This window comes from Copadichromis virginalis, linkage group LG19 (assembly GCF_057382275.1).
Source record: "Copadichromis virginalis isolate Kocher_CV1m ecotype Utaka linkage group LG19, C_Virginalis_male_GT1.1, whole genome shotgun sequence".
NCBI lineage: Eukaryota > Metazoa > Chordata > Actinopteri > Cichliformes > Cichlidae > Copadichromis > Copadichromis virginalis.
The window spans coordinates 27,507,635-27,522,850 of NC_140636.1; the positions used below are offsets into that span (position 1 = coordinate 27,507,635).

General features: G+C 39.5%; 1 protein-coding gene and 1 non-coding gene across 5 annotated transcripts in view; both read right to left on the minus strand.

The window, feature by feature from the left end:
• The window catches only part of pcnt (pericentrin), a 34,041-nt gene extending 26,738 nt beyond the window's left edge, over positions 1-7,303 (minus strand). For 3 of the 4 annotated variants that reach the window (XM_085440654.1, XM_085440653.1, XM_085440655.1), the window contains exons 1-5: positions 7,080-7,303; positions 3,138-3,314; positions 2,494-2,634; positions 1,072-1,221; positions 85-971 (exon numbers count right to left, since the gene is read on the minus strand). In XM_085440654.1, the coding sequence (XP_085296780.1) occupies positions 85-971; positions 1,072-1,221; positions 2,494-2,634; positions 3,138-3,314; positions 7,080-7,127 (1,403 nt within the window). In that variant the 5' untranslated portion in view covers positions 7,128-7,303. The remainder of the gene's footprint in view (positions 1-84; positions 972-1,071; positions 1,222-2,493; positions 2,635-3,137; positions 3,315-7,079) is intronic. The other variant, XM_085440657.1, reaches the window with a different exon arrangement.
• Positions 7,304-10,668: 3,365 nt separating this feature from the next.
• Positions 10,669-10,741, minus strand: trnak-uuu (transfer RNA lysine (anticodon UUU)). The gene has a single exon. It is a non-coding gene; the product is annotated as a tRNA-Lys (tRNA).
• Positions 10,742-15,216: the final 4,475 nt, after the last annotated feature.

Consider the following 15,216-nt stretch of genomic DNA (forward strand, 5'->3'; position numbering starts at 1 on the left):
GAAGACACAATGACAAAGAAGATTAATATATATAATATAATATCTACAGCTGATAGATAGTGCAACAATAACAGCTGCTCTCACCTGCGGTCTGCAGATATGTCCAGCTGACTGCACTGGTCAAGGTTCTCAGTTATCGCTGAAGACTGCAAGTGTGCAAGCGGAGCTGAAGACAAGTAGCGCTCCATCAGAAGATTTCCAGACATTGATTCATTCATACTGCCCTGGTCAGCTCCACTTTCCAGATTAGCCTCGTCGATACTGACAGTCTCATCAGAGCTAACGCCAGCTTTTACCTGGTTCTGCCAATTCTTAGACGCTTTGAAACCCACCACCTCCTCCTCTTTGATTTTTAGTTCTTTCTCCCTCTCTTCCAAAAGCTGCCTGACTTGCTCGACCTCCACTGTGTGCTCCTCTTTGAGCCTTTTCATCTCCTCCTCAAGACTCTGAAAACAAAGGGCAGAGCTAGCAAGCTTCTCACTATAACTCTTCCCTGCATCTTCCTCCTCCTGAAGCCTTCTCCTGAGCTCTTGCAGTTCTATGTTGAGGACCTCTTTCTCCTCTTTGTATTGTTGCATCTCAAGGCACTGACTTTGAAGTTGGCTTAACTGGAAATGAAGGTTTTGCAATTCTGCTTCCCTTTCTTTTCGCTCTTCTTCTCTTTCTTGCTTCTCATTCTCCAGCAAAGAAAGCACGTGCTTGTTTTTCTCCATCTCCTCTACTAGTTCGCTACATATTCGCTGGCTGTTTCTTCTTTCTTCCTCCAGCTCGGCTCTCAGCTTGCACAGAACAGTTTCTACATCAGTTTCACCTTCAGCATCAGACTGCGAGCCAGAACTTCCTGAGCCCTCTGATGGCGCTTCCTTATGACTGATGTTTGGCTCTTGGGAGGACGGTTCATGGTAAGGCTGCTGATTATTAAGGGCTTCAGTTCCTGACAGATTTTTGATACGTAGAAACTCCACACTGGTCTGTGTGACAGACGAGAAGACATTCAAGCAGCAGTTGTTGTGCATGAGCAACGAAGCACAAATAACAACCACAGCCACATTCGGTTTGATTGGCACTTACCTGCTGGAGCTGCCTCTGCAGTGCCTGAAGCTGTCCAGCAAGAGACTGTGCCTCCACCTGTACCTGGTCTCTGCTGGCCAGTGCCTCCTGCAGGTTGGAGCTGAGTTTGGCAATTATTTCATTACGCTTCTCCACAGCCTGCTGTAGCAGCTGCAAGCAGGACAAAAGTATGTACCGGTATTAGTTTTACGAGCAATCAAACACTCATAACTTCACACACTTCCATTAGCTTTTGCAGAACATATTATCAAATATCCAGCATGCATTCCTACTTCCAAATTAATTTTCTATTTTTCCCTCTGTGGCTGGCCAGAAAACAGACTAAATACTTCAAAACAAACAATTTATATGCAAATTACAACAACAAATGAAGCCCACAATCTGGTTGGAAGAATCAAACCATTAACTTACAACACCTTATATACAGAGAAAACACCCCTAGTTTGAGATTTAAATACACAGTGAACACGTGAAACACTACGTGCCAAAGACACTAACCAGATTCCTCTGCATACAAAGCTTCACATTAGACCAACTGTGCTGCTTTTTCAGTCCAGAGCACCAAGCAGCCATGCAGAAGAGGAGACTTGGTACAATCCCCCATGGCAGGTGATGACACAGAAATCCAAACAAACAGTCCTCCTCACACGCATAGCAATACCATAACAAGACTTTCATTGTCTTAGTGAGCAAACAAAGCATCAGGACAAATTAAACACATCCAATTCCAATCACACAATGGAACCGATTTAGATAACTGCTCAGTTCTGAGGTTACTGTGTGTCAATACAGAACTTAAAAATGTGAGCCCAAGTAGATTACAGTATTCATGACAAACCCCATCTTGTTTCTCCATTTCCAGTTATGCTTCAGCCAGCTGAGTTTAACATGATGATGAACTCCAATCAAACGGCTTACTTACGGATTACTGAATTATGCCATACAAGACAAAGACATGCAAATATCCTGACATGCTCCTTGGAACTGCACTAATAGATGCAAACCAGCCAACTTGGAAAATGCTTCAAGAAGTTAACTTGCGCCAAATATGGAGACAAAGCCCTTTATGTAATTAATCCAATCAGCACCAGGACATGGGGGAAAAACATGTTTGCAGAAGTACGGGTCAATTCTGATAAACCTAAATCACTCACGTTTTTATAAAGCCATTCACACCACTTGTTCAACCTCTACAGCTCAATCCAGGGGACAGATTTGGTCAACGTCTCTGGCTCATCTCACGAGAACAAATGTAAATCCTCTGTCCTCTTTAACAATAATGACCTACGCTCCTTGATTTTATTCTTCTAAACAAAACCAGCTCCACGAGAGAACCCATCTATGGTATTCTTGAGTTTTCCCCCAGACACACTTTAAAAGTTTGACATCCTACAGCAGTCTCCAGATACTGGCTTTGTATACCTTGAGCTGCTCTTTGCCAGTAAGTGCAGCTAACTCCTCTTCTCTCAAGTCATCCACAGGGGACGGGCTATGCTTGGGGGTGAGCGGCTGATCCTTCGCTTCGTTTTGCCGAACCTCTGGTTTCCCTGACATTTGAGGCTCCTAAAGGATTAAAAAGTATTAGAATTAAAGTCTAATCGTACCTGAGTCCACAAAAGAAATGTCAGGAAAAAACGCATGTGCTGCAAATTTGCACATTTAATGTCATTAGTGAACTCTGCCTTAGTAGAGAAGAAGAAGAAGAAAAAAAATAAAAATAAAAAAAAAAAGGGGGGGCAGTTAATCCTGGCCAGGTTGTCATGACAACATGGCCTACAGGCAATGTGATGGTTAGTGACCCATTTCTGTAATGTATGTTTACAGACGGGGGGCATAGACCACTTGTTGAAGCATACAGTGAATAAACAAAATTAGACAAACAGGGTGGGGTGGGGTGGGGTGGGGGGGGGGGGGGGGGGGACTGTGAGTATGAATGGAGACATGACCGTCATGAAAATAACCAACAGTTTTAATTAAAACTAATAATCTTATGCTCCCTACATATCAAAATTGCTTCAGTGTTTGTAACTATTATTGATGAGCTCTCGAGGCAATTGGCGGCATACCTCATGGTTGGTGCTGTTGTTATGCTCTGTAGCACTGGCTGATGGAAGAGCTGGTTCTACGTGGTGATCTTCCGTCGAGCGGTCATTCTGCGAGTCAACCTGGCCCTTCCTCTTCTGCGTCTTTTTCGCCGCCCCCGCCCCGTCGCTTTTCGCCCGCTTCTGTCTGAAACTAGCAAGCTGCGCAAGAAGGACAGCGAGAGGTAGATGGACACGTACGTCAGCACCAAAGAGCACCACCACACTATCAGCATGGTGAACCTCAGGGGTTGAAGGAGAAATGAGGTCAGAGTCCAGATTTATCTCCTCAAGGTAGGGAAATGTATACAAAATGAATCAAAACCAGACAAAAGTCATCATGTGAAGTTAGTGATAGTCCACAGTGTAGAAAGGAAAACCCCTCGTCTTGATGAGTCAGTTGTGCAGCAAAAAAAAAGCCCAAAAGTAATCCCAACACTCAAGTCCAAAATAGATTACATCATAGCCTGACAAGGTATCCAAGTTCAAAATGAAGTGAGGCAGCTAAATATTCTCAAATCTCCAGAGAACAGGCTGATGAGAAGTGCAGATTTTACATTGACACACAGTGGACAACCTCTCAGCAGAACAGAAACAGAGCAAGGTTTAAAAAAGGACACGCAACTGTCACTTTGTATTTCTCAGCTTATCAAAACCTCAAGAAAATAAATAAATAAATAAAATCACAGATGCAGCTTTTTTTTCCCCCTATTTTTTTTGGAAGGGTCTCTTAAAGTCCTCTCTGTAGCTATAAAAGGAAAAGTATATCGAGACTAAACCTGACAAGAAAAAAAAATGCATAATTACATTAAAGCTACAATATTTATCTTAAATTCCAGAGGGAACAATTTGATAGAAATTCACCTCGGTCGGTTTGACTGCAACACACCCTCTCCTCTGTTCACTGCCTCTCTCATGCCCCGTCTCTCTTCCTAAGCAGCTTAAATCAGATCACGGCAGTTCACATTGTGACAGAGACCCTCATAGAGCTTTCCATCAATATCTGACAGCAATTATTGACTTCCTTTCTTGCTGCCTGTCAGACCTATCCATTCTTCCTCATCGGACAAGTTGCTCTACTGTCCAGATATAGATCTTGCAGTCTGCAGGCAACAGCGCAGTCAGCCCAACCTTTCATCCAAAAACTCACTGCCAACAGCCAACATCCAAAGCAGAGGGATCCACAAACTCTGGGTAGAGGATGGCATGTGTCTAGACTAAAGAAAGAAGGTGGAGACTGGGACATGCATTCACATAGAGAGGAGGAGACAGAACTCTATGTGTGGCAAGCAGCACTGGAGTGTGCATGCTCAATTCAATTTGAGATTACATGGCCCTGGGAGACCTACTTGTTGCTTTATGTGATGACTCACAAGCGTGATGCATAACAATATCGTGTGTGCATAAAACCTTGTTCTGATCACATGTTCCTTGACTACACTGCCACATTGTAGGTTCTGCTTTATAAGCAGCCTGAAATGCATCCATCACTGTACAACCTCAGTGTCCCACTCCTGAAAGCAGCCCTTTATCAAGTTAAGCACCCTTAAATGTTTTCCTACCTTAAATTGTCAGCTTTCTTTCCTTACTTGCTTAAAACCGCACCCATTCTCCATCCATCACCCTATTCACTGCCTCCGCTTACCACAAAAAGAAAAAGAAGGGAAAAAAAGCCCTCAAAGACAGCAGGATGAGCTGTGTTTAGCCCAAGGCCACTTCCGCCCTACTGAGACTGACTAACAAGCTGGCTGAAGCTCACTCTAGTCAAATTAGATGCAATTGGACTGCTGAAAGCTGCTACGGTGTTCTCAACAATGTCATCATTGGTCAGGAGGGGACTGCTGTCTCCAACAAGGGGTTAATTTGCTGTCCACGTTGGTGATTGTATCAAATTTGTGCCACGTTTTTAATGCCAAAGAGAAATCAGAGCTTACCGATGCCACAAACATAGTAAAGGCAAAAGACAGCACTGCATTACCATAGCAACACCATTCGTGTGAGACACACGCGCAACATCCTCCACCTCACCCAATCTCATGGGTGCACTGCACCACCTGATGGCCTGTAACTAACATGACAGCATACGCAAGGTGCATGGCTATTTTAGGCATTCAGATCATGACTGCAGGCAGATTTCCTTTCAGATGCTGTATTGTTTGAAGAGCAATATACATTAAAAGGTGACAGCGATTACCCCACGGCGCAGAAAAATAAGAAAGTTGTGATTGATCACTCAACAGAAACAAAACAAAACAAAAAGAAAAATCAAAGAAGAAACAGCCACAAGCCCACAAGTCATTGATTTGCTCCTTCATCCACCACTTTCTATACTTACATTCTGACTCCGAGGCATGGTGGAAGATTTCTATAAGGAATATAAATGTTGTAGTTGAGTAATTTTTTGTTGTTGTTATTATTATTATTATTATTATTATTATTATTATTATTATTATCCCCAAAATGAGTTCCATTACAAATTATAGATGGATTATATCATATAACACATGCCGTGTAAATGGCTATCCTAAAAAGGTGACTTAGTTTCATACATTGTTTCTAGACTACATGGCTTGTTGTCAATGTGGGACAAGCCATTTTTGACTACTAGGCCATTAATAATATGGCTTCCCATTAAGGTGAAATCAGCTGCTTGCCATTTCTACTTGTAAACACCAGAGGAGTCAATTTCAAAACTGATGAGGGCTGAAATTTTTTATTTATTCTTTTTTTTGCTACTTTGGGGCTTGCTATAACTAAATGAAGCATGCATACTGCTCTCTCAGAAAATCCTGGAGAAGAATGTCAGACCATCAGTTTGTGGTCTGAAGGTCTGACTCACTAGTTCTCACCAGCACAATGACCTGAAACACACCAGCAAGTTCACTTCTGAATGGCTCAAACAAAACAAAATGAAGGTTTTAGAGGGACCTTTCCCATTAAGATGCTTTGGCATGGGATTAAACGGGCTTTTCATGCTGCAAAACCTCTGAATTCACACAATTCCACAAAGAAAAGTGGCACAATATTTCTCCATAGTGATGTGAAGGACTCATTTCCAGTTATCGCAGATTGCAGTTCTTTCTGCCAAGGTTGGAGTAACCAGTTAATAAATTAAATCATTTAAAAACATTTTGCATTTACTCGGTGGTGGCGGGGGTCTTTGGCTAACATTAAAATTAGTTTGATCTGACATGTATGACAAGTTTACAAAAGAATGAGAGAAAAAAAATTCTTCTTCCTGATTTTTGAGCACTATGTCACTTAGATACAAGTAAACAGTACTTGTTTAGAGAGCTTAGTGGGGGATAGGCTCACATAAAGTTTTGCCACAATTTTGAAACACAGATGACTGACTTAGTGAATAGTTAACTTTGGAATTGAGGCTCTGTTATAACCACTGCACAAGTAAACCCTTTCAGTGAGTAAACATATGATGTTGATCCACGTTGTTTAGAGCTGTAATGGCCTGTGAGTAATGTGCAACCTGCATTCTCAATAGCAAAATAAATCAAGCAAGTGCCACAAATCTCCCACCGAATACATCTTCACTGCACACGAGTTAAAGGCAAACTTAACACATATGTCTAAATAAAAATGAAAGCTATTTGCTATGGTCAATGGAACAATCACATATGCGTTTACTGCTGAACTACCAAGTAACTTATATGAAAACTGCCTTCATTTACCAGCTGATTAACCTGCTTCATAAATGATGTTACTCTTCGCTTCTCATATTCTACGCCCAACCGCGGGAAATACATGGCGAGAGCCTGCAATTTAACATTCAAAGGTAATTCAAGCGACAATAAATGTGCAGTCATTTTGGTGGTGAGTGTAGTTAGCAATGGATAAACGCAGGGCTATGACAAAAGAGTTTGCTAAGTGCTAGCATTCAATATTAGCATGCGTTACATGTTAGCAACAAACCTTAGCTCTCCCAGCTTCTACCTTCCTCCGACGTTCATCTTCATCCATGACTCGATCGAAATAAACGCGTTAACGGCTTAGGACATAGGTCCTGATTTAACTGAAAATAATGCTAAACCTTCCTTCAAAGAATAAGTTAACCCTTGAACAAATCTTTACATGCAACTGTCAACAGACAACATTGAGTATGGCCGCCAAGTCAACGTAGCTCCGCCCTTATCGGGTTCCCCCTTGCCTAACTGCCCAATTAATTAGTTACTTTCCTCACCTTCAGCCAATTAAATTCGTGTTGTTTAAAAATAAGTTAAAAGCACCGCCTACTGTATATAGCAGTCAAAACTAGCACTCAGTTAACCAATCAAATTGCTGCTTTAAGCCGCCTAGACTGGATTGACGTCTCTTGTAGCCAACCACAGTTAGCTCATACAAATCATACTCCTGTCACAGCTGGATGACGAGTTTTTCATTTAGGGGGCGTTCGCAGTGAAGTACGCAGGTTAAAAACATGAGTACCGTTAACATTATATTTATTAAAAACGCAAAGCAACGATCTACAGTTTATATTAATTAAAGATTGGTGCCTAATGTACTCAAACAGTGCGTTTCCGTTTATTAGGAGTCAATGATTGTGCCACGTTAGAAAGGTTTTGACTATACCCAAATGAGGTGAGCATCAGCAGCAGCCAGCACTTAAGCACTAAATCCATCCAACAAAGCCCAGTAATAATTCAGAACCCAGCTTTAGGCTTTTGTATGTGACAAATCAAAAGAAGAATAGGACACATTTAATGTTTTTATTGTTTGAAGGTTCTCTTCACTGTCCCACCCTTAGTTTTTTTGGCAGCAGAGAAACCAGACCAAGCAGGTAATGCAAGTCATAGTTAAGTCCAGTAGTAATAAACAGGTGTGTCCCATGGCAGCTACTCTGTGGCTTTAGTTTGTCTGAGTTACTCCAAGTGCCACGACATGAAGTACAGTTTAGCTAAGTCAAGTCAAACTTTATTTCTATAGTACATTCAAAACAACCTCAGCTGTCGAGAGCACTGTACAACTTAAACAAAATAGGCTTAAAATATAAACTCTACATAAAAGTCACAAAATCAAGCTGTAAGTCTGTGTGGTTAGTACTTCATAAAAAATATATTGGAACAACTTGAATTTGGATTTGGATGGAAGTATTTCTCCATGCATTCTGATGAAAGTAGGACTTGTCTCTTGTATTTCAACCTTTTATTTTTATTTCATATATTAGTCCAACAGAGAACCCATAGCTTTTAATGATCAGAAACATGGCACGAGTCGCATTTCATCAGTGGTCCTCACCATCCACCCACAGTACCCACCCATCTCCATCAACCAGCCACTGGTCTGCCCTTCCTGCCCTCTCTACCACTACCTGTCCCAACTCAGCCTCCTCATGTACTCCAGCAGACTATGAGATACAGATCTCATAACACCCCAGTGCCCCTCTGTTTCTATTCGGTCTGTTAAGTGTATTCAATATTGTTCTCCTCCTCCTGCTGCCTGACCCAACCTGACCTACACTGCGTACAAGATTGCACGGATTAGATTTAAAATGCTCTGGTAAAATCCCCAAGTAAAGTTATCTTTTTACCTCCCTGCATTATACTATATCCCAAATCCCATATACACCAAAATAAATTGAAAATGTGCAGTTTGATTTAATCTAGTGTTATATAGATTATTTGAGTTTTAAGACAAGGAAACGGTATATATTTTTTAAATAAATTATTTATCCATGTGCTTCTTGTAGTATTTTTTTTTTTGCGAGATTTGTTAATTTGTAAAATTATTGATTATATATGAGAAAAAGGACAAACCACACGATACTTTTGACAGGGGTGACGTTTCTTGGCACTGCAACTATCGCAGCACCCCGTGGCAAGGCAACTGCAGCTTCCTTGGATTCTTCTCCTTCAGTCCTGCCCTGCAAAACAGTCATCACAAAGGGTGTGTAACAGCACTGCTTATGTCATGTATAGCTACAGTATATGTTTGGTACTGTTTGACATGGTGTAGCTGATGTTGACACAAAAAGCCCAGATTGATCAGACCATGATGCACGACATCATGCTCCAAGCCATACCTCCCATTTCCGTGGCCGTGTCATCACCTGGTGGGCTCAGTCACTGTGCTTTTCACACTACATTTCTCAAGCATGCAAATAGACACAAACACCTTGACACATAGAGACAAAGTGAAAAAATGGCTACACTGTTTACCAAATTGACATTTTTTGTCTCATTACTTCCAGGCAAGTTACCATGGATATCATGTTTGTAAGACCTGATTTCAAAATAAAGAGTGTGGCTGTGCATCAACATCAGCATCACTGCAGTCTTGCCCCTAGATCACCGCAACTGCCTCCAATCCGCAACCATACATGCTCATCAGCCACCAGCGGTGACGTTTCTCACTGCTGCACATGTAGAGACCTTCATCTTCCTTTGATAGACCCATGAATCGGTGGTCCTCCTCTTTTCTCATCTCAGCCTTGCCTCTCTCTCAAACTTCGTCTTCAAGCTGCTCAACCTGAGCTGTCCCTCTGATATACTCATTTCTGATCTTGTCCATTGTGGTTACTCCCGCTTAAAATCTTAACATCTTCAACTCTCCCACCAGCTTGTCCTGTCTTTTTGTCAGTGCCACCATCTCCATCACAGCAGGTCCTCAGTTCATGTCCTGCGCCATCTTCACGTACTTCTCTGCCACTCCTGACTTCCTCATGCAGTGCCATAGTTCCTCTCTTGGCACCCCATCATATCTTGTTTTCTTTAGATCCACAAAGACCTAGTGCAGTCCCTTCTGACCTTCTCTGCACCTTCTCCATCATTACTCTCAAAGTAAACGTCACATCTGCTCTTTCCGAAGCCTGATTGTTGCTTGCCTGAGCGTCATCTCTCTTCTTAACCCAGCTTTAACAACTCATACACTTAAATTTGTGGTAAGGCTCATCAATGAAAAAGTACTTCTTCAAAGTTTTCAACACATTGTCTTCACTCATTCATACCAATTTTGTCTTTATAATTAATCACCCTAACCTGCTGCACATCCCTTCCAGCCAATTAATACAAGTTATTTTCTCCTTTCTCAGTGTCCATGCTCATATAAAACGTCCAACAAGCCTTTTTTCCCTTTGCCACCTCTCTCTTTGTTTTATACATCGCCTCCCAGGACATCTGGCTACTTGGAATGGTGACCATTCCATTTTTTCTTTGTTCTTCCTTTGCATATTTCCTCATTCTACACAGTCTCCTTGTCTTCTTTCATCTGTTCAGCACTGGATCCAAATGACTGATCTTAAGTAGACTTCTTTGAGAGAATAGATTTGCTGCACTTAGGAAAACTATCTTAAACAAAACTAATAAAAGGAGAAAAAACTGAGGCAACTTAGAAAAAACTGCTCAAAGCAGCTTGTAAGAACTATATGACTGAAGGTTTAAAACATACATACAGCTTTAAAATGGGTATGTCTGCTGCAGCGATGAATATCGTTCGTGTGTTCATTTTTGTCGAAGAGCAGAAATTAAACTTTTCGTCATTCTTCGTTCGAAGGGAAAAAGACTGACGCCCGAACAGGGACTTGAACCCTGGACCCTCAGATTAAAAGTCTGATGCTCTACCGACTGAGCTATCCGGGCTCTGACGACAAGGCGCACAGGACACAATAAGAATTACAACCAGACTGAACGCCGCCAATTTATTTCACCAGTCTCAGAAACTTTTCTTTCAGCTTCCGTGATGTCAAGACGAAACGGCCGTTATGTTAGCAGCGAACTACGCTAGCAAGCTAAACTTAAGCTAGCGCTGCAGACAGCCTTTTGTAACTTCATGTATCCTAGAGCGACGTTAAAATACGAAAGGTTAGTCACCGTCAACCTACTCATCATAACACATTACAAACCGGATCATGTTACTTGTGTCAAGCCAGCCTCCAATTCGAGACTTGCAGTCAAGCCAGCCTCCAGTTTGTTTTACGTTCCCTGTGTATTCAAAGTATTACGGGAATGGATGTGGAAACCGGATTTCAAAATAAAAGCCAACTTCGAGTGAATTAACAGATATGTTAAGAACATAATAACATATAATTTAGGCTTTTTTTTTTTTTTACAAACTCTAATGTTAGATCTATATGACACAGCCTTGTACCCTAATTGTGCCCTGTCACTATCAAGGCCATCTTATTTTGGATTTCAAAGTAAAAGCCCTGTGAATCTTCATTTTTGAACTACTCTTTCAATGACTTAATAATGCTCTTAAAAGCAAAAGTCGTATTTCCAAATACTATTTGAACTTTATATCAACACTTTCCAACCACAGTCTTTTTACAGTGATACCATATCAATATCAAGTCAGTCTGATTTTGCCTTTCATAGTAATGGCCCTTTGAAATTGTCCATAATTGACTTAATCTTCTAACGATTCAAAATGCTCTAAAATGAAAAATTCTTGTTTCCACAGGGTAATTCCACCTTAGATCAACAGTATACAGCCCCACAGTGATACCATATCAATATCAAGTCATTCTGATTATGCCTTCCAAAATAAAAGCCTTTTTAAATTGTCCATAATTGACCTAACTTTCAGTGATTTCAAAATGTTTTAAAATGGAAATTTCCTGTTTCCACAGGGTAATTCCACTCCAGATCAACAGTATACAACCTCACGATGTTACCATATCAATATCAAAACATTCTGATATTGCTTTAAAAAATAAAAGCATTTTCAAACTGCCCATATCTGAGTTGCTCCTGGAACAATTTCAAAATGCTCTAAAATGGCACATTCCTGTTTCCACAGGGTAATTCCACTTTAGATCAACAGTATACAACCTCACGATGTTACCATATCAATTTCAAGTAATTCTGATTATGCCTTCCAAAATAATGGCCTGTTGAAAATGCCCATAATTGATCTAACTTTCAGTGATTTCAAAATGCTCTAAAAAGGAAAATTCCTGTTTCCACAGGGTAATTCCACCTTAGATCAACAGTATACAGCCCCACAGTGATACCATATCAATATCAAGTCATTCTGATTATGCCTTCCAAAATAAAAGCCTTTTTAAATTGTCCATAATTGACCTAACTTTCAGTGATTTCAAAATGCTCTAAAATGGAAATTTCCTGTTTCCACAGGGTAATTCCACTTTAGATCAACAGTATACAGCCCCACAGTGATACCATATCAATGTCAAGTCATTCTGATTTTGCCTTCCAAAGTAAAAGCCTTTTCAAATTGTCCACAATTGACCTAACTTTCAGTGATTTCAAAATGCTCTAAAATGGAAATTTCCTGTTTCCACAGGGTAATTCCACCTTAGATCAACAGTATACAGCCCCACAGTGATACCATATCAATATCAAGTCATTCTGATTATGCCTTCCAAAATAAATGCCCTTTCAAATTGAGCATATACGGCCTACTTTTTTGACGATTTCAAAATGTTCTTAAACAGAATTTTGCTGTTTCCACAGGATAATTTCACTTTAGTTCAACAGTATACAACCTCACGATGTTACCATATCAATTTCAAGTCATTCTGATTTTGCTTTCAAAAATAAAAGCATTTTCAAACTGCCCATATCTGACTTGATCCTGGAACAATTTCAAAATGCTCTAAAATGGAAAATTCCTGTTTCCACAGGGTAATTCCACCTTAGATCAACAGTATACAGCCCCACAGTGATACCATATCAATATCAAGTCATTCTGATTATGCCTTCCAAAATAAATACCCTTTCAAATTGAGCATATATACGACCTACTTTTTTAACGATTTCAAAATGTTCTTAAAAAGAATTTTGCTGTTTCCACAGGATAATTTCACTTTAGGTCAACAGTATACAACCTCACGATGTTACCATATCAATATCAAGTCATTCTGATTATGCCTTCCAAAATAAAAGACTTTTCAAATTGCCAAGATACGACCTACTCTTTTAAAGATTTCAAAATGCTCTAAAAGTGAAAATTGCTGTTTCCACAGGATAATTTCACTTTAGGTCAACAGTATACAACCTCACGATGTTACCACATCAATATCAAGTCATTCTGATTTTGCTTTCAAAAATAAAAGCATTTTCAAAATGCCCATATCTGACTTGATCCTGGAACAATTTCAAAATGCTCTAAAATGGAAAATTCCTGTTTCCACAGGGTAATTCCACCTTAGATCAACAGTATACAGCCCCACAGTGATACCATATCAATATCAAGTCATTCTGATTATGCCTTCCAAAATAAAAGACTTTTCAAATTGCCAAGATACGACCTACTCTTTTAAAGATTTCAAAATGCTCTAAAAGTGAAAATTGCTGTTTCCACAGGATAATTTCACTTTAGGTCAACAGTATACAACCTCACGATGTTACCATATCAATTTCAAGTAATTCTGATTATGCCTTCCAAAATAATGGCCTGTTGAAAATGCCCATAATTTACCTAACTTTCAGTGATTTCGGAATGCTCTAAAAAGGAAATTTTCTGTTTCCACAGAATAATTTCACTTTAAATCAACAGTATACAACCCCACAGAGATACGATGTTAAGATCAAGTCACTCTGATTTTGCCTTCCAAAATAAAAGTATTTTCAAATTGCCCATAGACGACCTACTCGTTTAACGATTTCAAAATGCTCTTAAATTGAAAGATGCTGTTTCCACAGGATAATTCCACTTTAGATCAACAGTATCCAACCCGACAGTAAAACCATGTAAATTTCATGTTGGTCTGATTTCGCCTTTCAAATTAATGGCCCGTCGAATTTGTCCATATGTGATATACTCTTTCAATTATTTCAGAATGTTTTAAAAATGAAAATTGCTGTTTCAACACATATTGGGTTTTCATTTTGAAAAGCAAAATCAGACTCAATTGATTATGACAGAATTGAATCATAAAGATGATGTAAAAGGAAGCTGAAATTGCCACTAGGTTGTAATTGATAGTACGTTTATATTTTAAGTCTGTGGAAAGATGTCATGGTTGGTTTGCAAGCTGTTTTGTAATTTCTTTATTTAGAATGACATCTTTCCACAGACTTAAAATATAAACGTACTATCAATTACAACCTAGTGGCAATTTCAGCTTCCTTTTACATCATCTTTATGATTCAATTCTGTCATAATCAATTGAGTCTGATTTTGCTTTTCAAAATGAAAACCCAATATGTGTTGAAACAGCAATTTTCATTTTTAAAACATTCTGAAATAATTGAAAGAGTATATCACATATGGACAAATTCGACGGGCCATTAATTTGAAAGGCGAAATCAGACCAACATGAAATTTACATGGTTTTACTGTCGGGTTGGATACTGTTGATCTAAAGTGGAATTATCCTGTGGAAACAGCATCTTTCAATTTAAGAGCATTTTGAAATCGTTAAACGAGTAGGTCGTCTACGGGCAATTTGAAAATACTTTTATTTTGGAAGGCAAAATCAGAGTGACTTGATCTTAACATCGTATCTCTGTGGGGTTGTATACTGTTGATTTAAAGTGAAATTATTCTGTGGAAACAGAAAATTTCCTTTTTAGAGCATTCCGAAATCACTGAAAGTTAGGTAAGTTATTGGCATTTTCAACAGGCCATTATTTTGGAAGGCAAAATCAGAATGACTTGAAATTGAAGTAGTACCATGGTGTGGATGTACACTTTTGATCTAACATGGATTCATCCTGTGGAAAGAGCAAGTTTCATTTTTAGAGCGTTCTGAATTCTTTAAAAGAGTAGGTCGTATATCGGCAATTTGAAAAGTCTTTTATTTTGGAAGGCAACATCAGACTGATTTGATATTGATATGGTATCACTGTGGGGTTGGATACTATTGATCTAAAGTGGAATTATGCTGTGGAAACAGCAATTTTCCATCTTAGAGCATTTTGAATTCGCTCCAAGAGTAAGTCATATATGGGCAAATTGAAAAAGCTTTTATTTTGAAAAGCAAAATCAGACTGACTTGAAATTGACATGGTAACATCGTGAGGTTGTATACTGTTAATTTAAAGTGAAATTATTCTGTGGAAACAGAAAATTTCCTTTTTAGAGCATTCCGAAATCACTGAAAGTTAGGTAAATTATGGGCATTTTCAACAGGCCATTATTTTGGAAG